We start from the raw sequence: 25,910 nt of genomic DNA, 5'->3' as shown, positions 1-25,910 counted from the left end.
TAAAATGATTTAAGAATTTGCATTTTAACTTCAAAAAGGTCCGCCAGAATGCTTTAATAACCTGCGTTTTGTAACCCCAGCGAATGCATCTAGCGAATACAAATTACCAATAAATATTTAGTGATTTAATATTTCAATGATCAATCAGCAGAAACAGCAAATACGTTACTTGGCAACGCATTGAACTTCATAGGATTAGAAAAATAGTTCTAAACACGTATACAGTTAATCCGTTTTTGTTTCAATGTCATTAACATTTGTGTATTAAAATATAGAAGTCCAGATTCACAAATTAGTTTCATTTCTTGCCGATTAACAAACGTGTGATGAATTTACACGTTCGTGTTCAACTGTCATGTTCCACACTTATTATCATATTTTCTTATCAGACCCTAAGTTGAATAGTAAAATTATTTAAAGAGCTCAACCTAACTTGGGTGGGAAATCGGGTAGAGCAGAGAGTTGAACATGAAAGGATATGGCCACTCAATGATGAATTTCGTATATCTCCTGATAATATTGTCTTCCCTGAGAATAAACAGGGAAGTAGGGATCCTCCCTTCCTGCTCAGCTTGATTGCTTTTGCGCTTGGCCATGGCTTGAACAAGTGACCTTGGATCCCTCAATCGTCCATACTCTTCAAAGGAACTGCTGACCTCACCAGCTCCCGCTGCTTCGGCCCTTAACGCCCTTAATCTGCCAAAACATTAAAAGAAAAAACGATAATTCACCAAATCATTATGAACATGATTTTGAGACATTCACTTATTTACAGATTGGCAGTAGCTTAATTAAGAATTACGAAAAGAATGCAACTGTCTTACAAAGGGTTGCTATCTAACAAACGTTTCTGTTGTTACCGTTCTCGTGTTTGTTTTTTAGCCGCGGCATATTGGCTCATAGAATGGATCTGTTTTTTTGTTTTTGTATTTCGCACAAAGCTACACGAGGGCTATCTGCGCTAGCCGTCTCTAACGCTCGACAATTATCCGAGGGTCGCGTGTTAATCAAATATGCTCGCCCTTTCAGCCGTGGGAGCGTCATAATGTGACGGTCAAGCCCACTATTCGTTAATAAAAAAGTAGCCCAAGAGTTGGCGTGGGTGGTGATGACTAGCTGCCATCCCTCTAGTGTTGCGCTGCTAAATTAGAGACGGCTAGCGCAGATAGCCCTCGCGTAGTTTTGCACGAAATCCAAAAACAAACATACAAACAAAGCTAAGGAAATAGCACCAAGTGTTTACTTCCTGGTTGATTATGAATGGTTTATTTTCAAATTAAAGTAATAACACCACATTCATGGTTGACTGTAAAGTATTTATTTAAAAATCAAGGTAATAAATATATATATCTAATTCTTGTTTCATTGTTAATACTCATTGTTACAACAATAAGGCAAGTAAACAATATGTTTTAATTTTGTCTGGAAATTACAACAGATCGTACAAAAGATTACAATATAAGACAGTAAATGTACAAAGACACGCCCTCTAGGCTGAGCAATGTTTCGAACGTATTATCTTTCGTTGCTTCATTTTAAGTGTAGTAAATAAGCAATCAATATGAGTTATAATGAGTTTATGCGTATATTCAGGCCCTCTGACTAGTAACAGTCGTCGAAGACATCCCTTTAGACCTAACTCTTATCCTATATTAGCATAACGTCGAATCAATAAGAGAAACCTGTTGTATTCGTCACAGTGGATTGAACCTCGAATTTTACCATTACGAGCCCTCTATCGAATCGTTAACCCGCCAGAGTTAATTATATTTTAATTAACACACAAAAAATGCATTTTTAAACAAATAAAGTCATCTGGGTGTTATCGTCCATAATCTAGCAATCTAAGACCAGAAAGAAAGTAGATAGTAATCACCACCCACCGCCAACGGTTGGGCTACTCTTTTACCAACGAATATTGGGATTCACCGTAACATTATAATGCCTCCAATCCAATAGGGGGAGCATGTTTGGTGTTACGGGGATTCAAATTCGCGACCCGCAGAATGCGAATAGAACGCCTAACCACCTGGTCATGCGGGCTTCAACTGCTAGAAAGTGGATTTGTTCTTTAATAACAAACAATAACCTTATGAAGCCTCTATATCTTCGTTGCAACATTAATCATTGATACGATCGTTTAACGGAACATTTACCGTTTTGACACCTTCTAGAACTAAAACAATACAACTCATACTTACCAGACCTTTGACACCCTACTTTAGAGTAGTTTGATGGTCATGTGGGCCCGGCATGGCCAAGCGTGTTAAGGCGTGCGAATCGTAATCTGAGGGTCGCGCCAAACATGCTCGCCCTTTCAGCCGTGGAACCGTTATAATGTGACGTTCAATCCCACTATTCGTTGGTAAAAAAAATAGCTGCCTTCCCTCTAGTCTTACACTGCTAAAAACAAACAACATTAATGGTTGTGTTTTCAATTTTGGTTATTTAGGTTCGGTGCAGTTGCTTAAGAAAATTTATATTGTAAAACAATCGTCATTTTGAAACTTTGTAGAACGGACGACAACTGCCTGTTGTGGAGACTTGAAAACGAAAGGTGGAAGACTTTCGAAACGTCGTCCTCTACACTTGTGTCTCCACAACAGGCAGTTGTCGTCCGTTCTACAAAGTTTCATCATGAATAATCTGCCTAAACAATCTATCAAAGAATCGTCATTTTATTAAAAATGGCGGTGTATTTTTTACACATTCATTATAGCGATGTACTTACAGTTATGACTTTCGACTTGTAGGGTTGTCCTAATTTAAGATACATAACACTAATAACCAGACGTTATAACTTCAAGACGTGAAGGTTCACATCGATTGAAATGTTCAATAACCTCGCACCACTAACAACAGTGATTGTTTGCGAATTACCCATTTGAATTTCCAATAGACAAAGAAAATCGTTAGAGAAGTGTGGCGTTTATTTTAAAGATTTTTGTTGTCCTTTATTATTAAGCACAGAGCTACACAAAGTACTACTGAGGATTTGTGACTCTGAAAATGAATATAGTGCTTTTCAATACTAACGTTTTTCTATAAAATTTACCCTATAATAGTTCTTGTTTTATCGTTTATCAGCAAATTATTGCTTTATTTAGGGTTTTACGCAGAACCAAATACCACAAAAAGAAATAATAGTAGGCCTAATATTTTGATCGCGTTATTAACAGAGAAGCTAGAAATAAAATGACTCGGACGAAATACAGTTGTCCTTATTGGTTTTTAACTTGTGTGAAAGAAGAAAGGTTTACCACATAGTTACTCATCCGGTTCAACATCAAGCTGAGTAGAATGTTGTAAGGTAGTAATTTTCTTTCATTTGTTTTTCCCATTCAATAAACACGTAATTGTAAGCATGATCTCTCATGTCACACAGTTCTTCCTTATTTAAGTAACAAATTATAACACCATAACGTGATTAGTGTTAATAGCATTAATAATATATTAGCTGCAAACTATTTGCGGTAGTTTTCACGCCCCTTGTTTCAATTTTCCGTATCCCATCATTCTCACGCACCAAATTTATGCTTCGCTTTCTTGCAGGTTTTGTGTTAGATCGGTAAATCCTGGTTTGTTTGAATAAAAAACAAAACTCTTAACTTTATTCAATAAAAGTACACGTTCAGTTTGTTTGTAGTTAAGCACAAAACTACACAAAGGGCTATGAAACAGTTATGAGCGTTCATAGCATGATATGGTTTTACAAGTTGAAACAAAAGTGAAGAGATCCTTCTGCAGGGTAAGGCTCAAACGGGTATAAACAACATACCACAGAGTCTGTTAAGTGGCAAAATAATGTCAGAGGACAATGGGTTTTTGTAATTAGTCACAGTATTTACAATATCTTAATTAATAACTAATAAACAACAACCACAAAAAAAATCTCGGGTGATGAAAAAATCCTAAACATTTCATACACATAATTTGTTTCAGTCCATATTCACAGTGAGCTATGAGTTCTTCCACCTCGTAGATTCGAACCTGAAATCTTAGTTGTTGTTGTTTTGAAGTAAGCATAAAGTTGCACAATGGGCTATCTGTGCTCTACCCACCACGGGTATCGAAACCCGGTTTTTTAGCGCTATACGTCCGCAGACATACCGCTGAGCCACTGGGTGTGCTCTGCCCACCACGGGTATCGAAACCCAGTTTTTTAGCGCTATAAGTCCGCAGACATACCGCTGAGGCACTGGGGGGGGGGTGAAATTTTAGTCTTGAAAGTTTATAAACTAAAAAACGACAGTAGAAAGAACTGTGTTTGGTGTGCGATTTGAAATGACCGGGAATGAAATTAAAAAGTTAAGTTTGCAAAGAAATGAGAGAAAAGGAAAACAAACACTATTAGAAAGACACCTGTTGGTATATTTAACAACTAAAGTTAAGAATATGCGGCTATAAAATCGAAAAATATACTCATCAAAGGGTCTCAGATAATTATTTTCACGTTGTTCCTCGGGTCATTGACTACCACATGGAATTTCATGACGTATATTTTAACTTTCGTGCAAGTATGTCATTGGTGTTTTCGCTTGTTGCTCGCGTTATTCGTCAGATTAGATGTGCTGAAAACTTACCCCAAAGGAAATAGGTGAAACGAATACAAAATAAAGGCAATATAAAAGGATGCTAGATGAGAATGTAAGACCACGAGAAAGTTAATTTGATAAAGAAACGAATCTTTCGATTTTGATTAAAGACCAAGAGACATATTGTCACTAAAACAGTATAGAAAAAGTTGAAGTTGATTTTATAAAAAGAATTCAAATATAAGGCGATTTGGTATGAATTGAAGTAATTTACTATAATATATAATTAATTAAGTCTTTAAAAACGCAAAATGGTGTGTTTGTCCAAAAATGTACTCTAAAGTTTCCTCGAGACCCGGTCCGGCGTGGCCAAGGTGGGTTCAGGCGTTCGACTCGTAATCTGAGGATCGAGGGTTCGAATCCCCGTCGCACCAAATATGCTAACCATTTCAGCCGTGAGGGCGTCATAATGTGACGGTCAATCCCACTATTTGTTGGTAAAGAGTAGTCAAGAGTTGGCGGTGGGTGGTGATGACTAGCTGCCTTCCCTCTAGTCTTACACTTCTAAATTAGGAGAGCTAGCGCAGATAGCCCTCGAGTAGCTTTGCGCGAAATTAAAAAACAAACATTCTCGAGATCGTTAAAATAAATGAGGTTGTCAAAAAATAGGTGTATACTCCTACCTGACACCCAAGAAAAAGGTGCTGTCATTAAACAGCTTCGCAGTAACCAGAAAACCTTGAATATTTTGCCAGTAAACGGTGAAGTCAGGTGACACGATAACCAGAAAACCTTTAATCGTTGTGCCAATAAACAGGAAGTCAGGTAGCACGACAACAGGTAAAAACCATGAATCTTAGTACCAGTATTTGGTGAGGTTAGGTCACACGATAACCAGAAAACTTTGAATGTTAGTACCAGTATTTGGTGAGGTTAGGTCACACGATAACCAGAAAACTTTGAATGTTAGTACCAGTATTTGGTAAGGTTAGATCACACGATAACCAGAAAACTTTGAATGTTAGTACCAGTATTTGGTAAGGTTAGATCACACGATAACCAGAAAACTTTCTTGTCATAATAAACAGTCAGGTTAGATAAACTAGCTTGAAAATAACAGTAAAAAGCGAGAACAGTAAAAAACAAGAAAATATTTTAACATGTTAGCAATACAAAACTAACAAGTTGATTGGTTAATAAACGGCACCGGTACCTGAAGTACATAAAAAGGCATTGACACATAGAATGCAAATAGGGTTATTAGAAAAACAGTGCAAATAAAGTCACAAGTGAGAATAATTTAAGTCATTAGCACACACAGTGCAAATACAAACACTAGAAACATCTTGTACAAATAAAGTCGCAAACACGTAGTGCAAATATATTCACTACAAACATACGGCGAAAACAAAGTCACAAATACTTATAGTGCAAATATAGTCACTAGAAGTATATATAGTGCAAATAACACATTTTATCTTATACCTAAAATGAAAACAGTGTGTGTGTCATAGCCAGATGGCGTCTTAATCGAAATATACCAGAAACGGAAAACCTCGTACATTTAAGCACTCATGCCGGGACTTTTGTTAATACCTACTTAACTACAACATACGAAATAGAACGTGAAGGGCAGGTGAAAAAAACGTGCAGTCAATAAGACAGCGAGTCTTATTACGCCTATTTCCTCTGTTTGAGAGTACCTAATTAATATAATTAAGCCAGAACTTGTAAAATACAGAAAGAGATAACACACATTATATGTTGGGTCTACGTTCAACGTAAAATCACGACAAAAACGAGATCTAGGAAAGAATAAATACTCCTTATTTTTACACATTTTTGTTCCTTGATCGATTTTATAAACTATCCACACCTACTATGCTTCAAAGGTAAATGCTCTTTGTCCACTACACGATTCAAGTTGTTAATGTGAACGTAGACTTTGTAACAGGACTCAAAATAATTTTTTTTTAAATTTCAAAATCTAACTCTTTGTGGGACATGAATAAAACAATTGAATTAGAATGATTCGAAGAGGACCGCGTTACTTTGGTAAACTTGAATATTGAGAATTTTGTTACAAGAATAGTTTCGTGCCTTTTTATGGGCAAGCAAGTGGGTTCTGAAAATTATCTCCCTATTTTCTAATCTATTACAAAGGTTATTTTAAAATATGTAGTGATACATGTTATACACACTGTTTTCAGATAGCGATTGTCTATTTCCCGCTGAAATTAAAGCTTTCTTTGTTTACGTACAAGTAAACCTCTGCAGTGGCTCAGCGGCATGTCTGCTGACTTACAACGCTAAAAGCCGGGTTTCGATACCCGTGGTGGGTAGAGCAGAGATAGCCCATTTTGTAGCTTTGTGCTTAATTAAAAACAACAACCTATGCAGTTTAGTTTTGAACAACTTGTAATAATTGATAAACACAAACAAACAGTAAATGTTTGTTTGTTTGTTTTTGAATTTCGCACAAAGCTACTCGAGGGCTATCTGTGCTAGCAGTCCTTAATTTAGCAGTGTAAGACTAGAGGGAAGGCAGCTAGTCATCACCACTCACCGCCAACTCTTGGGCTACTCTTTCACCAACGAATAGTGGGGTTGACCGTCACATTATAACGCCCCCACGGCTCAAAGGGCGAGCAACGTGGATGCAAACCCGCGACCCTCAGATTACGACTCGCACGTGAATAGACACTATTTATGAAGAGATATAACTTTGGAATTATGACAAAACAATCACCTATGCAGGAATGCGAATACGTATCTAAACTAGATATTAATACGAATATAACTATGCGAGCCTATAAAACACCCCGCAATAAAACTATCGTTACCAGGTTCTGCAAGGCTCTAGGATAGACAGAAGAACTAAGAATTAACTGGTAACAGTGAGGACCGAGAGAGTACGTAGTTTGGACGACATAAAGGATATACAGGAAGAACCGATATAAAAGTATATCTTTACCACTGGGATAGGTAGGCAAGAAGCAAACCTCTAATAATGAAAACACTGAGAAAAACAAGCAGAAAGGACATATAAAGTGCTCTTAACGAGAAAGTACACAATATAACATAAAAAACTGACAGCTTGCAGTAGAAATAGGAAAACTCAATGAGACCAACAGAAACAGTGTCGGCGGTTTTTGATCATCTTTGTCAAATCGTATTTTTATATCTGATTTTCTGCTACGAAAACATTTAATGCACTAAAAGTTTTTGTTTCGTAATTCAATCTCCTTTTATCGGCATGTTAAATATATTCAATCTGTAGCTCCACCTGGAGGGTAAATTCTGTATTCTATCATCAAGTTCTCAAAAGAAGAACAAAAGAAAAAAACTTAATCAAATAATTTAAACAATTTTTTTTAACCATTAAATTGTCCAGTTAACCGAAAACAATACGTTTTGCTTGTGGTATTTCTTGTTTGTCGGCCCAGCATGGCCAGATGGGTTAAGTAAGGCGTTCGACTCGTAATCCGAGGGTCGCGGGTTCGAATTCCCGTCACACCAAACATGCTCATCCTTTCAGCCATGGGGGCGTTATAATGTGACTGTCAATCCCACTATTCGTTGGTAAAAGAGTAGCCCAAGAGTTGGCGGTGGGTGGTGATGACTAGCTGCCTTCCCTCTAGCCTTACACTGCTGGCAGCCTCTGGCTGCTAAATTAAGGACGGCTAGCGCAGATATCCCTCGAGTGTTCTGGTTCAGGTATTTTGATAGTACAAGATACAAGAACAAATTAAATAAGAGGAAAAAACCCGAACCCGACAGAACAATATAGCGTTTTCTACAGTAAATATCAAGTAATTTGTGATTTTCATAGTTCCACGTTTAATTTTCAGTACTATACTGTCAAACTTTTGTTCGTCTATGTATTATATCACACTCCTACTATGACACTGATTTATTCAGTTCTTGGCACACATGTTTTTATCTGAATCGTTTAAGCTTTATATCTATACACATTGTTCAAACGGTAATTTATGATACATAAGCTTACTCAGGCCACATAGAAAGGTGTTTATGGTTCTATACTACCTTAGGAACTACTTTTTTCATTGTTATTCATACACAGTCTCACAGCTGTGACTACTTTCACACCCGAGTCTGATACAGTTTTCTATTGCAACAAAATCACGCTTAAACAAGTCAAATGTGCACGTGACTCCAGGAATTTCAGAGGTGGGGGAAAGCCTTTCCTGAAGAATTAGCCACGTGACTTTACGGTTGCCATAGCTACTTCGGAGTCTGTTTCTTCATTGCAGACATTTTATCATGTGTAAGTGATGACAGCATGTTCTCCTGACGATAAACATAGTTCGCATTTACTTTGTTTCATCTTTATGAAGTTTAAAACTTCTCGTTATGTGAGAAACCCTGTACCGATCATAAAACCCTGGCAAAACTTTCTTTAAATTCCATGTATGGTGCTGGAAAGTCCATATCACCTCGAGGTGGTCAATAACAAATAGGTCGTAACCCAGTTGTCCAAATATTGTTCAGCGTTGTAACTATTTTCCAATTTTCTCATTCGCTTTATTGTTGTTGTTGTTTTCAGTTTGTTGTTCTATTGTGTTTGGAAAGTACTTTGCACGTTCTCGATTCGTGTTTCTTTAAAAGCGTGAGTTATCCCTCAAATACCTTGGACACGACTAACTAGGATATGTGCAACTCCTTCATCTGTCACCTTGCGGGTAAGAACAGTGGTATCCTTGATAGCCTTTCTGCGGTCTTTATACTGTTATATAAAGGTCTCACTACTCTTCACTACTAAACAGTCTTACAAAAAATTCCCCTTCTTTGTTATTTCATTACACCAACTTCCTTCTTCAAAAGACTCCGTAACGCACGTAAACCTCAGTCAGAGTCCTAGCTGTGACACCACTGTACTTTTCAAATGGTCGTCAAATCATCGTGAGCGAAACAAACAGGTGTTAAAGATGGCTGCCGTGACGTACCTAGAGTGACAGCTATATTAAATACCGCGTTTACAAAAAGTACCCTAGACAGCTGTAGTAAGATAGATAGATATATTTCAACAACTGTTCTCGACGTGTAGCATCAGAAGGATATAAGTGTTGATTATCATTACTTTTGACTAGAAGTGATATCTAAGAATCTAAATTAGTTTGTTTTTCTGTCTTTATTTTAAAGGATATAAACATTTTGTAAGATCGCGTGCTTCTTTTGGCAGAATACTCACTGCACAAATGTTTTTCTTTTCGTTTCGAAGTGAAATATTAACATGGAAAATTTAAACAAATGTACCAGCCAGATGTTTGTCACAACATTTATAACTATAGCAAACTATCAGTGGTAAACTATTACATAAGCAATATTAGTAGTCTATTTTGATTTAGGACGGATATAACCCTAACAGTGTCATGAAAGAAAAGGATTTTGGTGTAACAGTTGAGCTGTCTGTAAAGCCATCCATGCAGAGTGTTGTTGCTAGTGGTCGGGCAAATAGAATTTTAGGCTGTATCCACAGAAATACTGAATACAAGTCTAAAGAGGTTATAACTTCATTATACAGGTCACTGGTAAGGCCACATTTAGAATATTCTGTTAAGTCTTGGACTCCTGATCTTAGGAAATATATTAAATTGTCGGAAAGGATTCAGAGGAGGGTTACTAAAATAGTACCTGGGATAGAGGAGTTGTCTTATAAGGAGAGATTAAAGCCTTTAAAATAGTTTTCTCTTAAATAAACTAAAGATCGTTATAAGGTATCTGATTGAAATGTTTAAACTTGTAAAAGTAATGGTTAACATTGATACGTCAACATTTCTCATGTTGAACAGCGAGAGTTATAAAACCAGTGAATTTAAGTACAGATTTAGGTTAGGTGGAAACCGTCTGGCCCCGGCCTGGCCAGGTGGTTAAGGCGTGTGAGTCGTAATCCGAGAGTCGCGGGTTCGCATCCCCGTCGCGCCAACCATGCTCGCCCTTTTAGCCGTGGAGGCGTTAGAAGTGACGGTCAATCCTGCTATTCGTTGGTAAGAGAGTAGCCCAAGAGATGGCGGTGGGTGGTGATGACTAGCTACCTTCCCTCTAGTCTTACACTGCTAAATTAGGGACGGCTAGCGCAGATAGCCCTCGAGTAGCTCTGTGCGAAATTCAAAAACAAACAAACAAACAGAAACCATCTTTAGCTCAGACCAATTTATTTTTCAAACATGAAGGTTGGCTTATGGAGTGGTTTGCTGGCGGATGGTGGTGGACAGTGAAATTGTGTGAGTTTGAAAGAAAGCTGAACAGTTACATGAATAATAAAGACTGGCTTTAATTTTTTAATAGCTTTAGTTTTATTTAGAGAATGGAACAGTTAGGACGGACCAACAGGTTCCTTGTTATCCCTAAACATTACAATTTATAATTAATTTAAAGTAACAAGCACAAAAAGAAATCACAACCTTCATTAATTAAAGGAGTTTTACATTTCTAGTGAAATTTATTACGAAATAAAAACAATTTTTCGCAGGTTTAATTATTTGCCATTTAATTTCTTATCTTTAAAAACATGATTTTTAAAATGTTTCCAGATGTTCTAAATAAGCAGCAGATGAACGTATTGACAGTTAAAATATAAAGCTCAGGAAAGTTATGATGTGACATGCAACTGGTTTGTGATACTAAGAAGAGAAAACAGGTCTGAACTAGTTCAATTCAGACAGGGCAGCAGAAATACGCGTGTTATAGACACTGATAGATCGATACACTATACACAGATAGCTCTAAGTAGATTCATGAGAACAGATGAGGAAGAATTTAAAGATGACGTAGAGTCTGAGGAGGTTTATATTACCAGCTACAAGAAGACACAGATAAATTCCTAATGAGATATTCGAGGTTAAGATGGGATACGACAGATCTACGTTATCAACTGAAGACTTGAATAGTGTAAATAACAGTACAGTTATCCATAAGGCCAGTTATGGGAGAATATAAATCAGACAATACTGAGAAGTAATGACATTACGTGTTTTCCACCAACATAACAACGTCTGACGATATGCTGTGTCCACAAAGAGCCACGGAGCCCCTGATTTTATAGTATTATAAATAACAACAAATTACACCGGAAGACAGATTAAAGGTACAAGCTATGTAGGCTAGACAGGATCTGAGGTATCCAAGTTACTAGATATAGAATGATATACAGTATACAGGACAGGGAATATCTCATTTAACAGATATAGATTGATATAGTACACAGGAACGGAAACACCTGAGCTAACAGATATAGAAAGATGTACTAAACAGGTAGAGAAAGACGTGTGTTACCAGATATAGAAAGATGTACTAAACAGGTAGAGAAAGGCATGTGTTACCAGATATAGAAAGATGTACTAAACAGGTAGAGAAAGGCATGTGTTACCAGATATAGAAAGATGTACTAAACAGGTAGAGAAAGACATGTGTTACCAGATATAGAAAGATGTACTAGACAGGTAGAGAAAGACGTGTGTTACCAGATATAGAAAGATGTACTAGACAGGTAGAGAAAGGCATGTGTTACCAGATATAGAAAGATGTACTAAACAGGTAGAGAATGACGTGTGTTACCAGATATAGAAAGATGTACTAAACAGGTAGAGAAAGACATGTGTTACCAGATATAGAAAGATGTACTAGACAGGTAAAGAAAGACGTGTGTTACCAGATATAGAAAGATGTACTAAACAGGTAGAGAAAGACGTGTGTTATCAGATATAGAAAAACAGAAAGATGCACTAGACAAGAAGGGAAAGACGTGTGTTATCAAATATAGAGAGATAGAAAGATATACTCCACAAGAAGGGAAAGACCTGAGTTAACAAAGAATGTTGTAGTATACAGGACTGAATGAAAATGAATTATCACATATAGAACGGTGTATTGAATACTTGAGTAAAAAGGCACACCACACTAATACAATAACAGGGAAACAAATGTTTCTCACATAAGAAAAAGATTACTGATGGTGGAACACACTACACGTTGAGACATTGTCTTCTTCATGTACAGTAAAACCTGTCCATCCAGAAACTGCATGGGGCGGTAACCTGTACAAGCCGGACGAATCAAAATTATGCAGCATTTTGTCAAGATTTATCTTATAAAACGCCCTCTATACTGCGGAACCTGCGGATGGAAAACTATCTATCACCTTCCTCATTCATCAAGAAGTAAAATTAGAACCTGAGTAAGGCGGAAAAAATGTTTTTGATTAAATATATTAATTTCTTGTTTAATTGATCATTTCTTTAAATATTAATAAATTATTGTTTAATTAATAATTTGTTTAAATACTAATAAATTATTGTTTAATTAATAATTTGTTTAAATATTAATAAATTATTGTTTAATTAATAGTTTGTTTAAATATTAATAAATTATTGTTTAATAAATTATTGTTTAATTAATAATTTGTTTAAATATTAATAAATTATTGTTTAATAAATTATTGTTTAAATATTAATAAATTATTGTTTAATTAATAGTTTGTTTAAATATTAATAAATTATTGTTTAATAAATAATTTGTTTAAATATGAATAAATTATTGTTTAATTAATAATTTGTTTAAATATTAATAAATTATTGTTTAATAAATAATTTGTTTAAATATTAATAAATTATTGTTTAATAAATAATTTGTTTAAATATTAATAAATTATTGTTTAATTAATAATTTGTTTAAATATTAATAAATTATTGTTTAATTAATAATTTGTTTAAATATTAATAAATTATTGTTTAATAAATAATTTGTTTAAATATGAATAAATTATTGTTTAATTAATAATTTGTTTAAATATGAAAAAATTATTGTTTAATTAATAATTTGTTTAAATATTAATAAATTCTCGAACATTTTGTTACAGTAAGTATTGGTTAAATATATTCTGTTCTTTTTTCTGACGTCATTATTTTTACAGATAAATTAGATTCATGATTTGTAGAAATATATTTGTTTCTCACTGCAAAATTCTACTTTTTAAATAATTCTAACGTAAAAAATAAATTCCTATCTTCCTTAATTTTAAAAGATAGTGAGAAAATAGAAATTCCTACGTCATCACCAGTGTTAAGTTATATTAGTTCTATCAAATTGTATGCAAAAATGGAGAGAAAATGAATTTCATGAAAAGGTCTTAGAATTGGTGTTCTCTTTTAACTACATCAGAAAGTCCATTAAAAAACAAAACAATTGAAATTGGATACTTTCTTTAAATAAATTTGATTAAGATTTTGTGTACTTATGAATATTTTGTATGTATTTGTTTATTATTATTCCAATAAATATAACATAAACAGTAAAATAACTTTATTCACACACGTCTTACTTCCCTTGAGGCAAGCAGGAATAACGTTTCGCTCAAAAATTATATATAATTAAGGAAATGCATGTTCACTGTAAAAGACGGAAAACTTTACTCAGCCACGTGCGATTCCGCCTAAGACAGGTTTTACTGTAAAACAGTATTAAGCATTACAAGGTTTACACATCATGACAAACACAGTCATGTACTGCAGGCAGAGCTGAAGAGACCTGTGTTACAAGTTACAGAAGGTAAGTTGATATCTAGATCCATAAGATTGATCATAATATACAAATTGATTGTAATTTTATCCAAGAATAAAAATACCTATCCTATCTGGATTGGTCTTAAAGTATACAAAATACTGTTTGGTGAAATCTGAGTAATAAAGTAGAGAAATAAGAACTGTTTGTAGAAGTGGATATATCTGAGTTATCAGTTATAGAATCATGTATTATATACAGAACTGGATATATTTGAGTTAACAGATATAGAATGATATATTGTATATAAAACTAGAGACATCTGAGTTAGAAGTTATAGAATGATGTATTGTACACAGAACTTTAGATATCCAAGTTACCAGTTATAGAATGATGTATTGTACACAGGACTGGAGATATCCAAGTTACCAGTTATAGAATGATGTATTGTACACACAACTGGAGATATCCAAGTTACCAGTTATAGAATGATGTATTGTACACAGAACTGGATATATCCAAGTTACCAGTTACAGAATGATGTATTGTATACAGAATTGGAGATAACCAAGTTACCAGTTATAGAATGATGTACTGTATACAAAACTGGAAATAACCAAGTTACCAGTTATAGAATGATGTACTGTATACAAAACTGGAGATAACCAAGTTACCAGTTATAGAATGATGTACTGTATACAAAACTGGAGATAACCAAGTTACCAGTTATAGAATGATGTATTGTATACAAAACTGAAAATAACCAAGTTACCAGTTATAGAATGATGTATTGTATACAGAACTGGAGTTAACCAAGTTACCAGTTATAGAATAATGTATTGTATACAGAACTGGATATATCTGAGTTAGCAGTTATAGAATGATGTATTGTATACAGAACTGGAGATAATCAAGTTACCAGTTATAAAATGATGTATTGTATACAAAACTGGAGATAACCAAGTTACTATGTATAGAATGATGTATTGTATTCAAAACTGGAGATCACCAAGTTACCAGTCATCGAATAGGTTATTGTATACAGAACTGGATATATCAAAGTTACCAGTCATAGAATAATCTATTGTATACAAAACTGGATATATCCAAGTTACCAGTTACAGAATGATGTACTGTATACAGAACTGGAGATAACCTAGTTAGCAGTTATAGAATAATTCATTGTATACGGAACTGGATATATCTAAGTTACCAGGTATAGAATGATGTATTGTATACAGAACTGGAGATACCCAAGTTACCAGTTATAGAATGATGTATTGTATACAGAACTGGAGATAACCTAGTTACCAGTTATAGAATAATTCATTGTATACGGAACTGGATATATCTAAGTTACCAGGTATAGAATGATGTATTGTATACAGAACTGGAGATACCCAAGTTACCAGTTATAGAATGATTTATTGTATACAGAACTGGAGATCACCAAGTTACCAGTTATAGAATAATTTATTGTATACAGAACTGGATATATCAAAGTTACCAGTCATAGAATAATCTATTGTATACAAAACTGGATATATCCAAGTTACCGGTTATAGAATGATGTATTGTATACAGAACTGGATATAACCAAGTTATCAGTTATAGAATGATGTATTGTATACAGAACTGGATATATCTGAGTTAGCAGTTATAGAATGATTTATTGTGTACAGAACTGGAGATATCTGAGTTATCAGTTATAGAATGATGTACTGTACACAGAACTGGAGATATCCAAGTTACCAGTTATAGAATGATGTATTGAATACAAAACTGGAGATAACTAAGTTACCAGTTATAGAATGATGTATTGTACACAAAACTGGATATATCTCTGTTAGCAGTTACAGAATGATGTATTGTATACAGAATTGGAGATAAACAAGTTACCAGTTATAGAATGATGTACTGTATACAGAACTAGAGATATCTGAGTTAGCAGTTATAGAATGATGTACTGTACACAGAACTGGATATATCCAAGTTACCGGTTATAGAATGATGTATTGTATACAGAACTGGATATAACCAAGTTATCAGTTATAGAATGATGTATTGTATACAGAACTGGATATATCTGAGTTAGCAGTTATAGAATGATTTATTGTGTACAGAACTGGAGATATCTGAGTTATCAGTTATAGAATGATGTACTGTACACAGAACTGGAGATATCCAAGTTACCAGTTATAGAATGATGTATTGAATACAAAACTGGAGATAACTAAGTTACCAGTTATAGAATGATGTATTGTACACAAAACTGGATATATCTCTGTTAGCAGTTACAGAATGATGTATTGTATACAGAATTGGAGATAAACAAGTTACCAGTTATAGAATGATGTACTGTATACAGAACTAGAGATATCTGAGTTAGCAGTTATAGAATGATGTACTGTACACAGAACTGGATATATCCAAGTTACCAGTTATAGAATGATGTATTGTACACAGAACTGGAGATATCCAAGTTACCAGTTATAGAATGATGTATTGAATACAAAACTGGAGATAACTAAGTTACCAGTTATAGAATGTTGTATTGTACACAAAACTGGATATATCTCTGTTAGCAGTTATAGAATGATGTATTGTACACAGAACTGGAGATATCCAAGTTAGCAGTTATAGAATGATGTATTGTATACATAACTGGATATATCTGAGTTGGCAGTTATAGAATGATGTATTGTGTACAGAACTAGATATATCTGAGTTAGCAGTTATAGGATGATGTATTGTATACAGAACTGGAGATAATCAAGTTACCAATTATAATATGATGTATAGTATACAGAACTAGAGATATCCAAGTTACCAGATATAGAATGATGTATTGTATTCAGAACTGGAGATCACCTAGTTACCAGGTATAGAATGATGTATTGTATACAGAACTGGAGATACCCAAGTTACCAGTTATAGAATGATGTATTGTATACAGAACTGGAGATCACCAAGTTACCAGTTATAGAATAATTTTTTGTATACAGAACTGGATATATCAAAGTTACCAGTCATAGAATAATCTATTGTATACAAAACTGGATATATCGAAGTTACCAGTTATAGAATGATGTATTGTATACAAAGCTGGATATACCCAAGTTACCAGTTATAGAATGATGTATTGTATACAGAACTGGAGATCACCAAGTTACCAGTTATAGAATAATTTTTTGTATACAGAACTGGATATATCAAAGTTACCAGTCATAGAATAATCTATTATATACAAAACTGGATATATCTGAGTTGGCAGTTATCGAATGATGTATTGTGTACAGAACTGGAGATATCTGAGTTAGCAGTTAAACAATGATGTATTGTATACAGAAATGGAGATATCTGAGTTAGCAGTTATAGAATGATGTAGTGTATACAGAACTGGGGATATCCAAGTTACAAGATATAAAATGCTATATTGTATACAGAACTGGAGATATCTTTCTTACAAAATATAGAATGATGTATTGTATACAGAACTGGAGATATCTGAGTTAGCAGTTATAGAATGATGCATTGTATACAAAACTCGAGATTTACAAGTTACAAGATATAGAATGATGTATTGTATACAGAACTGGATATATCTGAGTTAGCATTTATAGAATGATGTATTGTATACAGAACTGGAGATATCTGAGTTAGCAGTTATAGAATGATGTATTGTATACAGAACTGGATATATCTGAGTTAGCAGTTATAGAATGATGTATTGTATACAGAACTGGATATATCTGAGTTAGCAGTTATAGAATGATGTATTGTATACAGAACTGGAGATATCTGAGTTAGCAGTTATAGAATGATGTATTGTATACAGAACTGGATATATCTGAGTTAGCAGTTATAGAATGATGTATTGTATACAGAACTGGATATATCTCAGTTAGCAGTTATAGAATGATGTATTGTATACAGAACTGGATATATCTGAGTTAGCAGTTATAGAATGATGTATTGTATACAGAAATGGAGATATCTGAGTTAGCAGTTATAGAATGATGTATTGTATACAGAACTGGAGATATCCAAGTTACCAGTTATAGAATGATGTATTGTACACAGAACTGGAGATATCCAAATTACCAGTTATAGAATGATGTATTGTACACAGAACTGGAGATATCCAAGTTACCAGTTATAGAATGATGTATTGTACACAAAACTGGATATATCTCTGTTAGCAGTTACAGAATGATGTATTGTATACAGAATTGGAGATAACCAAGTTACTATGTATAGAATGATGTATTGTATTCAAAACTGGAGATCACCAAGTTACCAGTCATCGAATAGGTTATTGTATACAGAACTGGATATATCAAAGTTACCAGTCATAGAATAATCTATTGTATACAAAACTGGATATATCCAAGTTACCAGTTACAGAATGATGTACTGTATACAGAACTGGAGATAACCTAGTTACCAGTTATAGAATAATTCATTGTATACGGAACTGGATATATCTAAGTTACCAGGTATAGAATGATGTATTGTATACAGAACTGGAGATAACCAAGTTACCAGTTATAGAATGATGTATTGTATACAGAACTGGAGATAACCTAGTTACCAGTTATAGAATAATTCATTGTATACGGAACTGGATATATCTAAGTTAGCAGGTATAGAATGATGTATTGTATACAGAACTGGAGATACCCAAGTTACCAGTTATAGAATGATGTATTGTATACAGAACTGGAGATCACCAAGTTACCAGTTATAGAATAATTTATTGTATACAGAACTGGATATATCAAAGTTACCAGTCATAGAATAATCTATTGTATACAAAACTGGATATATCCAAGTTACCGGTTATAGAATGATGTATTGTATACAGAACTGGATATAACCAAGTTATCAGTTATAGAATGATGTATTGTATTCAGAACTGAAGATATCCAAGTTACCAGTTATTGAATGCTGTATTGTATATAGAGAACTGGATATATCTGAGTTAGCAGTTATAGAATGATGTATTGTGTACAGAACTGGAGATATTTGAGTTAGCAGTCAAAGAATGATGTATTGTATACAGAACTGGGGATATCCAAGTTACAAGATATAGAATGGTATATTGTATACAGAACTGGATATATCTGAGTTAGCAGTTATAGAATGATGTATTGTATACAGAACTGGATATATCTGAGTTAGCAGTTATAGGATGATGTATTGTATACAGAACTGGAGATATCTGAGTTGGCAGTTATAGAATGATGTATTGTATACAGAACTGGATATATCTGAGTTAGCAGTTATAGAATGATTTATTGTGTACAGAACTGGAGATATCTGAGTTATCAGTTATAGAATAATGTACTGTACACAGAACTGGAGATATCCAAGTTACCAGTTATAGAATGATGTATTGAATACAAAACTGGAGATAACTAAGTTACCAGTTATAGAATGATGTATTGTACACAAAACTGGATATATCTCTGTTAGCAGTTACAGAATGATGTATTGTATACAGAATTGGAGATAAACAAGTTACCAGTTATAGAATGATGTACTGTATACAGAACTAGAGATATCTGAGTTAGCAGTTATAGAATGATGTACTGTACACAGAACTGGATATATCCAAGTTACCAGTTATAGAATGATGTATTGTACACAGAACTGGAGATATCCAAGTTACCAGTTATAGAATGATGTATTGAATACAAAACTGGAGATAACTAAGTTACCAGTTATAGAATGATGTATTGTACACAAAACTGGATATATCTCTGTTAGCAGTTATAGAATGATGTGTTGTACACAGAACTGGAGATATCCAAGTTAGCAGTTATAGAATGATGTATTGTATACATAACTGGATATATCTGAGTTAGCAGTTATAGAATGATGTATTGTGTACAGAACTGGATATATCTGAGTTAGCAGTTATAGAATGATGTATTGTGTACAGAACTAGATATATCTGAGTTAGCAGTTATAGGATGATGTATTGTATACAGAACTGGAGATAATCAAGTTACCAATTATAATATGATGTATAGTATACAGAACTAGAGATATCCAAGTTACCAGATATAGAATGATGTATTGTATTCAGAACTGGAGATCACCTAGTTACCAGGTATAGAATGATGTATTGTATACAGAACTGTAGATACCCAAGTTACCAGTTATAGAATGATGTATTGTATACAAAACTGGAGATCACCAAGTTACCAGTTATAGAATAATTTTTTGTATACAGAACTGGATATATCAAAGTTACCAGTCATAGAATAATCTATTGTATACAAAACTGGATATATCGAAGTTACCAGTTATAGAATGATGTATTGTATACAGAACTGGATATACCCAAGTTACCAGTTATAGAATGATGTATTGTATACAGAACTGGAGATCACCAAGTTACCAGTTATAGAATAATTTTTTGTATACAGAACTGGATATATCAAAGTTACCAGTCATAGAATAATCTATTATATACAAAACTGGATATATCTGAGTTGGCAGTTATGGAATGATGTATTGTGTACAGAACTGGAGATATCTGAGTTAGCAGTTAAACAATGATGTATTGTATACAGAAATGGAGATATCTGAGTTAGCAGTTATAGAATGATGTAGTGTATACAGAACTGGGGATATCCAAGTTACAAGATATAGAATGCTATATTGTATACAGAACTGGAGATATCTTTCTTACAAAATATAGAATGATGTATTGTATACAGAACTGGAGATATCTGAGTTAGCAGTTATAGAATGATGCATTGTATACAAAACTCGAGATTTACAAGTTACAAGATATAGAATGATGTATTGTATACAGAACTGGATATATCTGAGTTAGCATTTATAGAATGATGTATTGTATACAGAACTGGAGATATCTGAGTTAGCAGTTATAGAATGATGTATTGTATACAGAACTGGATATATCTGAGTTAGCAGTTATAGAATGATGTATTGTATACAGAACTGGAGATATCTGAGTTAGCAGTTATAGAATGATGTATTGTATACAGAACTGGAGATATCTGAGTTAGCAGTTATAGAATGATGTATTGTATACAGAACTGGATATATCTGAGTTAGCAGTTATAGAATGATGTATTGTATACAGAACTGGATATATCTCAGTTAGCAGTTATAGAATGATGTATTGTATACAGAACTGGATATATCTGAGTTAGCAGTTATAGAATGATGTATTGTATACAGAAATGGAGATATCTGAGTTAGCAGTTATAGAATGATGTATTGTATACAGAACTGGAGATATCCAAGTTACCAGTTATAGAATGATGTATTGTACACAGAACTGGAGATATCCAAATTACCAGTTATAGAATGATGTATTGTACACAGAACTGTAGATATCCAAGTTACCAGTTATAGAATGATGTATTGTACACAAAACTGGATATATCTCTGTTAGCAGTTACAGAATGATGTATTGTATACAGAATTGGAGATAAACAAGTTACCAGTTATAGAATGATTTATTGTATACAGAACTGGAGATAATCAAGTTACCAGTTATAAAATGATGTATTGTATACAAAACTGGAGATAACCAAGTTACTATGTATAGAATGATGTATTGTATTCAAAACTGGAGATCACCAAGTTACCAGTCATCGAATAGGTTATTGTATACAGAACTGGATATATCAAAGTTACCAGTCATAGAATAATCTATTGTATACAAAACTGGATATATCCAAGTTACCAGTTACAGAATGATGTACTGTATACAGAACTGGAGATAACCTAGTTACCAGTTATAGAATAATTCATTGTATACGGAACTGGATATATCTAAGTTACCAGGTATAGAATGATGTGTTGTATACAGAACTGGAGATACCCAAGTTACCAGTTATAGAATGATGTATTGTATACAGAACTGGAGATATCTTTCTTACAAAATGTAGAATGATGTATTGTATACAGAACTGGAGATATCTGAGTTAGCAGTTATAGAATGATGCATTGTATACAAAACTCGAGATTTACAAGTTACAAGATATAGAATGATGTATTGTATACAGAACTGGAGATATCTGAGTTAGCAGTTATAGAATGATGTATTGTATACAGAACTGGATATATCTCAGTTAGCAGTTATAGAATGATGTATTGTATACAGAACTGGATATATCTGAGTTAGCAGTTATAGAATGATGTATTGTATACAGAAATGGATATATCTGAGTTAGCAGTTATAGAATGATGTATTGTATACAGAACTGGATATATCTGAGTTAGCAGTTATAGAATGATGTATTGTATACAGAACTGGAGATATCTGAGTTAGCAGTTATAGAATGACGTATTGTATAAAGAACTGGAGATATCTGAGTTACAAGATATAGAATGATGTATTGTATAAAGAACTGGAGATATCTGAGTTACAAGATATAGAATGATGTATTGTATACAGAACTGGAGATATCCAAGTTACCAGTTATAGAATGATGCATTGTATACAAAACTGGAAATAACCATGTTACCAGTTATAGAATAATCTATTGTATACACAACTGGAGATAACCAAGTTACCAGTTATAGAATAATCTATTGTATACAAAACTGGAGATATCCAAGTTACCAGTTATAGAATATGTATTGTATACAAAACTGGAAATAACCAAGTTACCAGTTATTGAATGATGTATTGTATACAGAACTTGAGATAACCAAGTTACCAGTTATAGAATAATCTATTATATACAGAACTGTAGATATCCAAGTTACCAGTTATAGAATGATGTATTGTATACAGAAATGGAGATATCTGAGTTACAAAATATAGAATAATGTATTGTATACAGAACTGGAGATATCTCAGTTAGCAGTTATAGAATGATGTATTGTATACAGAACTGGAGATATCTGAGTTACAAGATATAGAATAATGTATTGTATACAGAACTGGATATATCAAAGTTACCAGTCATAGAATAATCTATTGTATACAAAACTGGATATATCCAAGTTACCAGTTTGCTGGTTTAATTATTGTTCTTGTTTAATGTGAAGTAATAAAACTGTACTGGTTTAATTATTGTTGTTGTTTAATGTGAAGTAATAAAACTGTACTGGTTTAATTATTGTTGTTCTTTAATGTGAAGTAATAAAACTGTACTGGTTTAATTATTGTTGTTGTTTAATGTAAGGTAATAAAACTGTACTGGTTTAATTATTGTTGTTGTTTAATGTGAAGTAATAAAACTGTACTGGTTTAATTATTGTTGTTGTTTAATGTGAAGTAATAAAACTGTACTGGTTTAATTATTGTTGTTGTTTAATGTAAGGTAATAAAACTATACTGGTTTAATTATTGTTGTTGTTTAATGTAAAGTAATAAAATTGAACTGGTTTAATTATTGTTGTTGTTTAATGTGAAGTAATAAAACTGTACTGGTTTAATTATTGTTGTTGTTTAATGTGAAGTAATAAAACTGTACTGGTTTAATTATTGTTGTTGTTTAATGTAAGGTAATAAAACTGTACTGGTTTAATTATTGTTGTTGTTTAATGTGAAGTAATAAAACTGTACTGGTATAATTATTGTTGTTGTTTAATGTAAGGTAATAAAACTATACTGGTTTAATTATTGTTGTTGTTTTATGTAAGGTAATAAAACTATACTGGTTTAATTATTGTTGTTGTTTAATGTGAAGTAATAAAACTGTACTTGTTTAATTATTGTTGTTGTTTAATGTAAGGTAATAAAACTGTACTGGTATAATTATTGTTGTTGTTTAATGTGAGGTAATAAAACTATACTGGTTTAATTATTGTTGTTGTTTAATGTGAGGTAATAAAACTATACTGGTTTAATTATTGTTGTTGTTTAATGTGAGGTAATAAAACTGTACTGGTTTAATTATTGTTGTTGTTTAATGTAAGGTAATAAAACTGTACTGGTTTAATTATTGTTGTTGTTTAATGTAAGGTAATAAAACTATACTGGTTTAATTATTGTTGTTGTTTAATGTGAAGTAATAAAACTGTACTGGTATAATTATTGTTGTTGTTTAATGTAAAGTAATAAAACTGTACTGGTTTAATTATTGTTGTTGTTTAATGTAAGGTAATAAAACTGTACTGGTTTAATTATTGTTGTTGTTTAATGTAAGGTTATAAAACTTTACTGGTTTAATTATTGTTGTTGTTTAATGTAAGGTAATAAAACTGTACTGGTTTAATTATTGTTGTTGTTTAATGTAAGGTAATAAAACTGTACTGGTTTAATTATTGTTGTTGTTTAATGTAAGGTAATAAAACTGTACTGGTTTAATTATTGTTGTTGTTGTTAAAAGTAAGTAGTGACATAATATAAACTAAACTTGTTTCATTAATATTGTTGTTTAATGTAAACAGTGATGTAATATAATCTGGACTGGTTTTATTATTGTTATTTAATGCAAAGTAACATAAACTGGACTGGTCGTGTTAGTTCTGTTTAGACCTCAAATGATTTATTGTATCCAGGAATCTCTAGTTTTTTTGAGGATTGCTTTACATGATATATACTGTAATATAATATAGCAATGTGTGGAATTTAGTTACTGTAAAAACGGCGTGATTTCACAAGAAATGTGGTCTCATGTAGACATAATATTATGTAAACAGATGTGATGTTATTGAGATCAGAATTAAACAGTTTGTAACAGTTTACAATAGAAATTGATGCATGGTACAATAGTTTTGGGGAGGTTTTTGTTTGACTTTTATAGTTTTGTCTACAAGGTGTTGCAATGTAAACAGTAGATATTTGTACTTTATGTGTAATTTTACAGAGTTATATAATGTAAGCAAGAGGTTAGTATTCTGTGTGTAATTTTATGAATTAGTGCAGTTGAAACAGGACGGGTTATTACTTTGTTTGTAATGTGACAAACTGATGTAACCAGGAATATTAGTGCCTTGTGGTTAATGTTAAAACGTGGTGTAATGTAAGAAATTATATTATGTACTTTACTTTACGGACCTTGATTCTGTAGTTTGTTTATGGTTTAATATAAAATAATATAAGATAAATAAGACAGCATAAAGTTTCTTCAATGTCTGTAAAGTGTGGAGTTACATATCCAGCAATAATTAGTCTTCGTCATTCACTATACACATTAGTTTAATATCAATTAATTGTTTGTTTTTTGAATTTCGCGCAAAGTTACGCGAGGGCTATCTGCGCTAGCCGTCCCTAATTTAGTAGTCTAAGACTGGAGGGAAGGCAGCTAGTCATCACCACCCACCGCCAACTCTTGGGCTACTCTTTTACCAACAAATAGTAAGATTGACCGTCACATTATAACTATCTCATGGCTGAAAGGGCGAGTATATTTGGTGTGACGAGGATTCGAACTCGCGACTCTCAGACTACGAATGCCTTAATCCACCTGGCCATGTCTGGCAATATCAATTGAACTGGGCAGTGTTTTTTTATAGTAATTAAGGAAAATGTAACTAGAATAACTGCAGAAAATGTTACTGTGGTACTCGTCATGTGGTCCAGCTGATGAGTTATGGTATTGCAGAAAAGACCTCTTGAAAAGTAACTCGCAGATGATGGAAGATAGACCAGAAATGCTAATTTTACACGTCACTGCGTTTGTGTCAGAAATGAACAAATTAATAGGAATGCAATATTGTTAACGTTATTTTATCACATAAACAAGAGTTAGGTGAAACATATGATGGTTGGTGTGAAGAAAACGCTTAGTTTGAACCACGTTTTAAGACGGTGCGGGAAAAACAATTAGTGCAAAAAAATAAATACATCAAGTCCATGGTGATGGTTGTGTTGGTTTGTGGTCTATATTATCACCTAAATCAAACTACAGA

At 33.1% G+C, this 25,910-nt stretch overlaps 1 protein-coding gene across 1 annotated transcript in view; it reads right to left on the bottom strand.

Moving 5' to 3' along the window:
• Positions 1-428: 428 nt before the first annotated feature.
• The window catches only part of LOC143245621 (voltage-dependent calcium channel type A subunit alpha-1-like), a 132,825-nt gene continuing 107,343 nt past the window's right edge, over positions 429-25,910 (bottom strand). Inside the window, exon 3 of the mRNA XM_076491975.1 lies at positions 429-696. Coding sequence (XP_076348090.1) covers positions 429-696 — 268 coding nt within the window. The remainder of the gene's footprint in view (positions 697-25,910) is intronic.

This window comes from Tachypleus tridentatus, chromosome 2 (genome assembly GCF_004210375.1).
Source record: "Tachypleus tridentatus isolate NWPU-2018 chromosome 2, ASM421037v1, whole genome shotgun sequence".
NCBI lineage: Eukaryota > Metazoa > Arthropoda > Merostomata > Xiphosura > Limulidae > Tachypleus > Tachypleus tridentatus.
The sequence above is the reverse complement of the archived record's forward strand: the minus strand, read 5'-3'. Positions and strand labels throughout refer to the sequence as shown.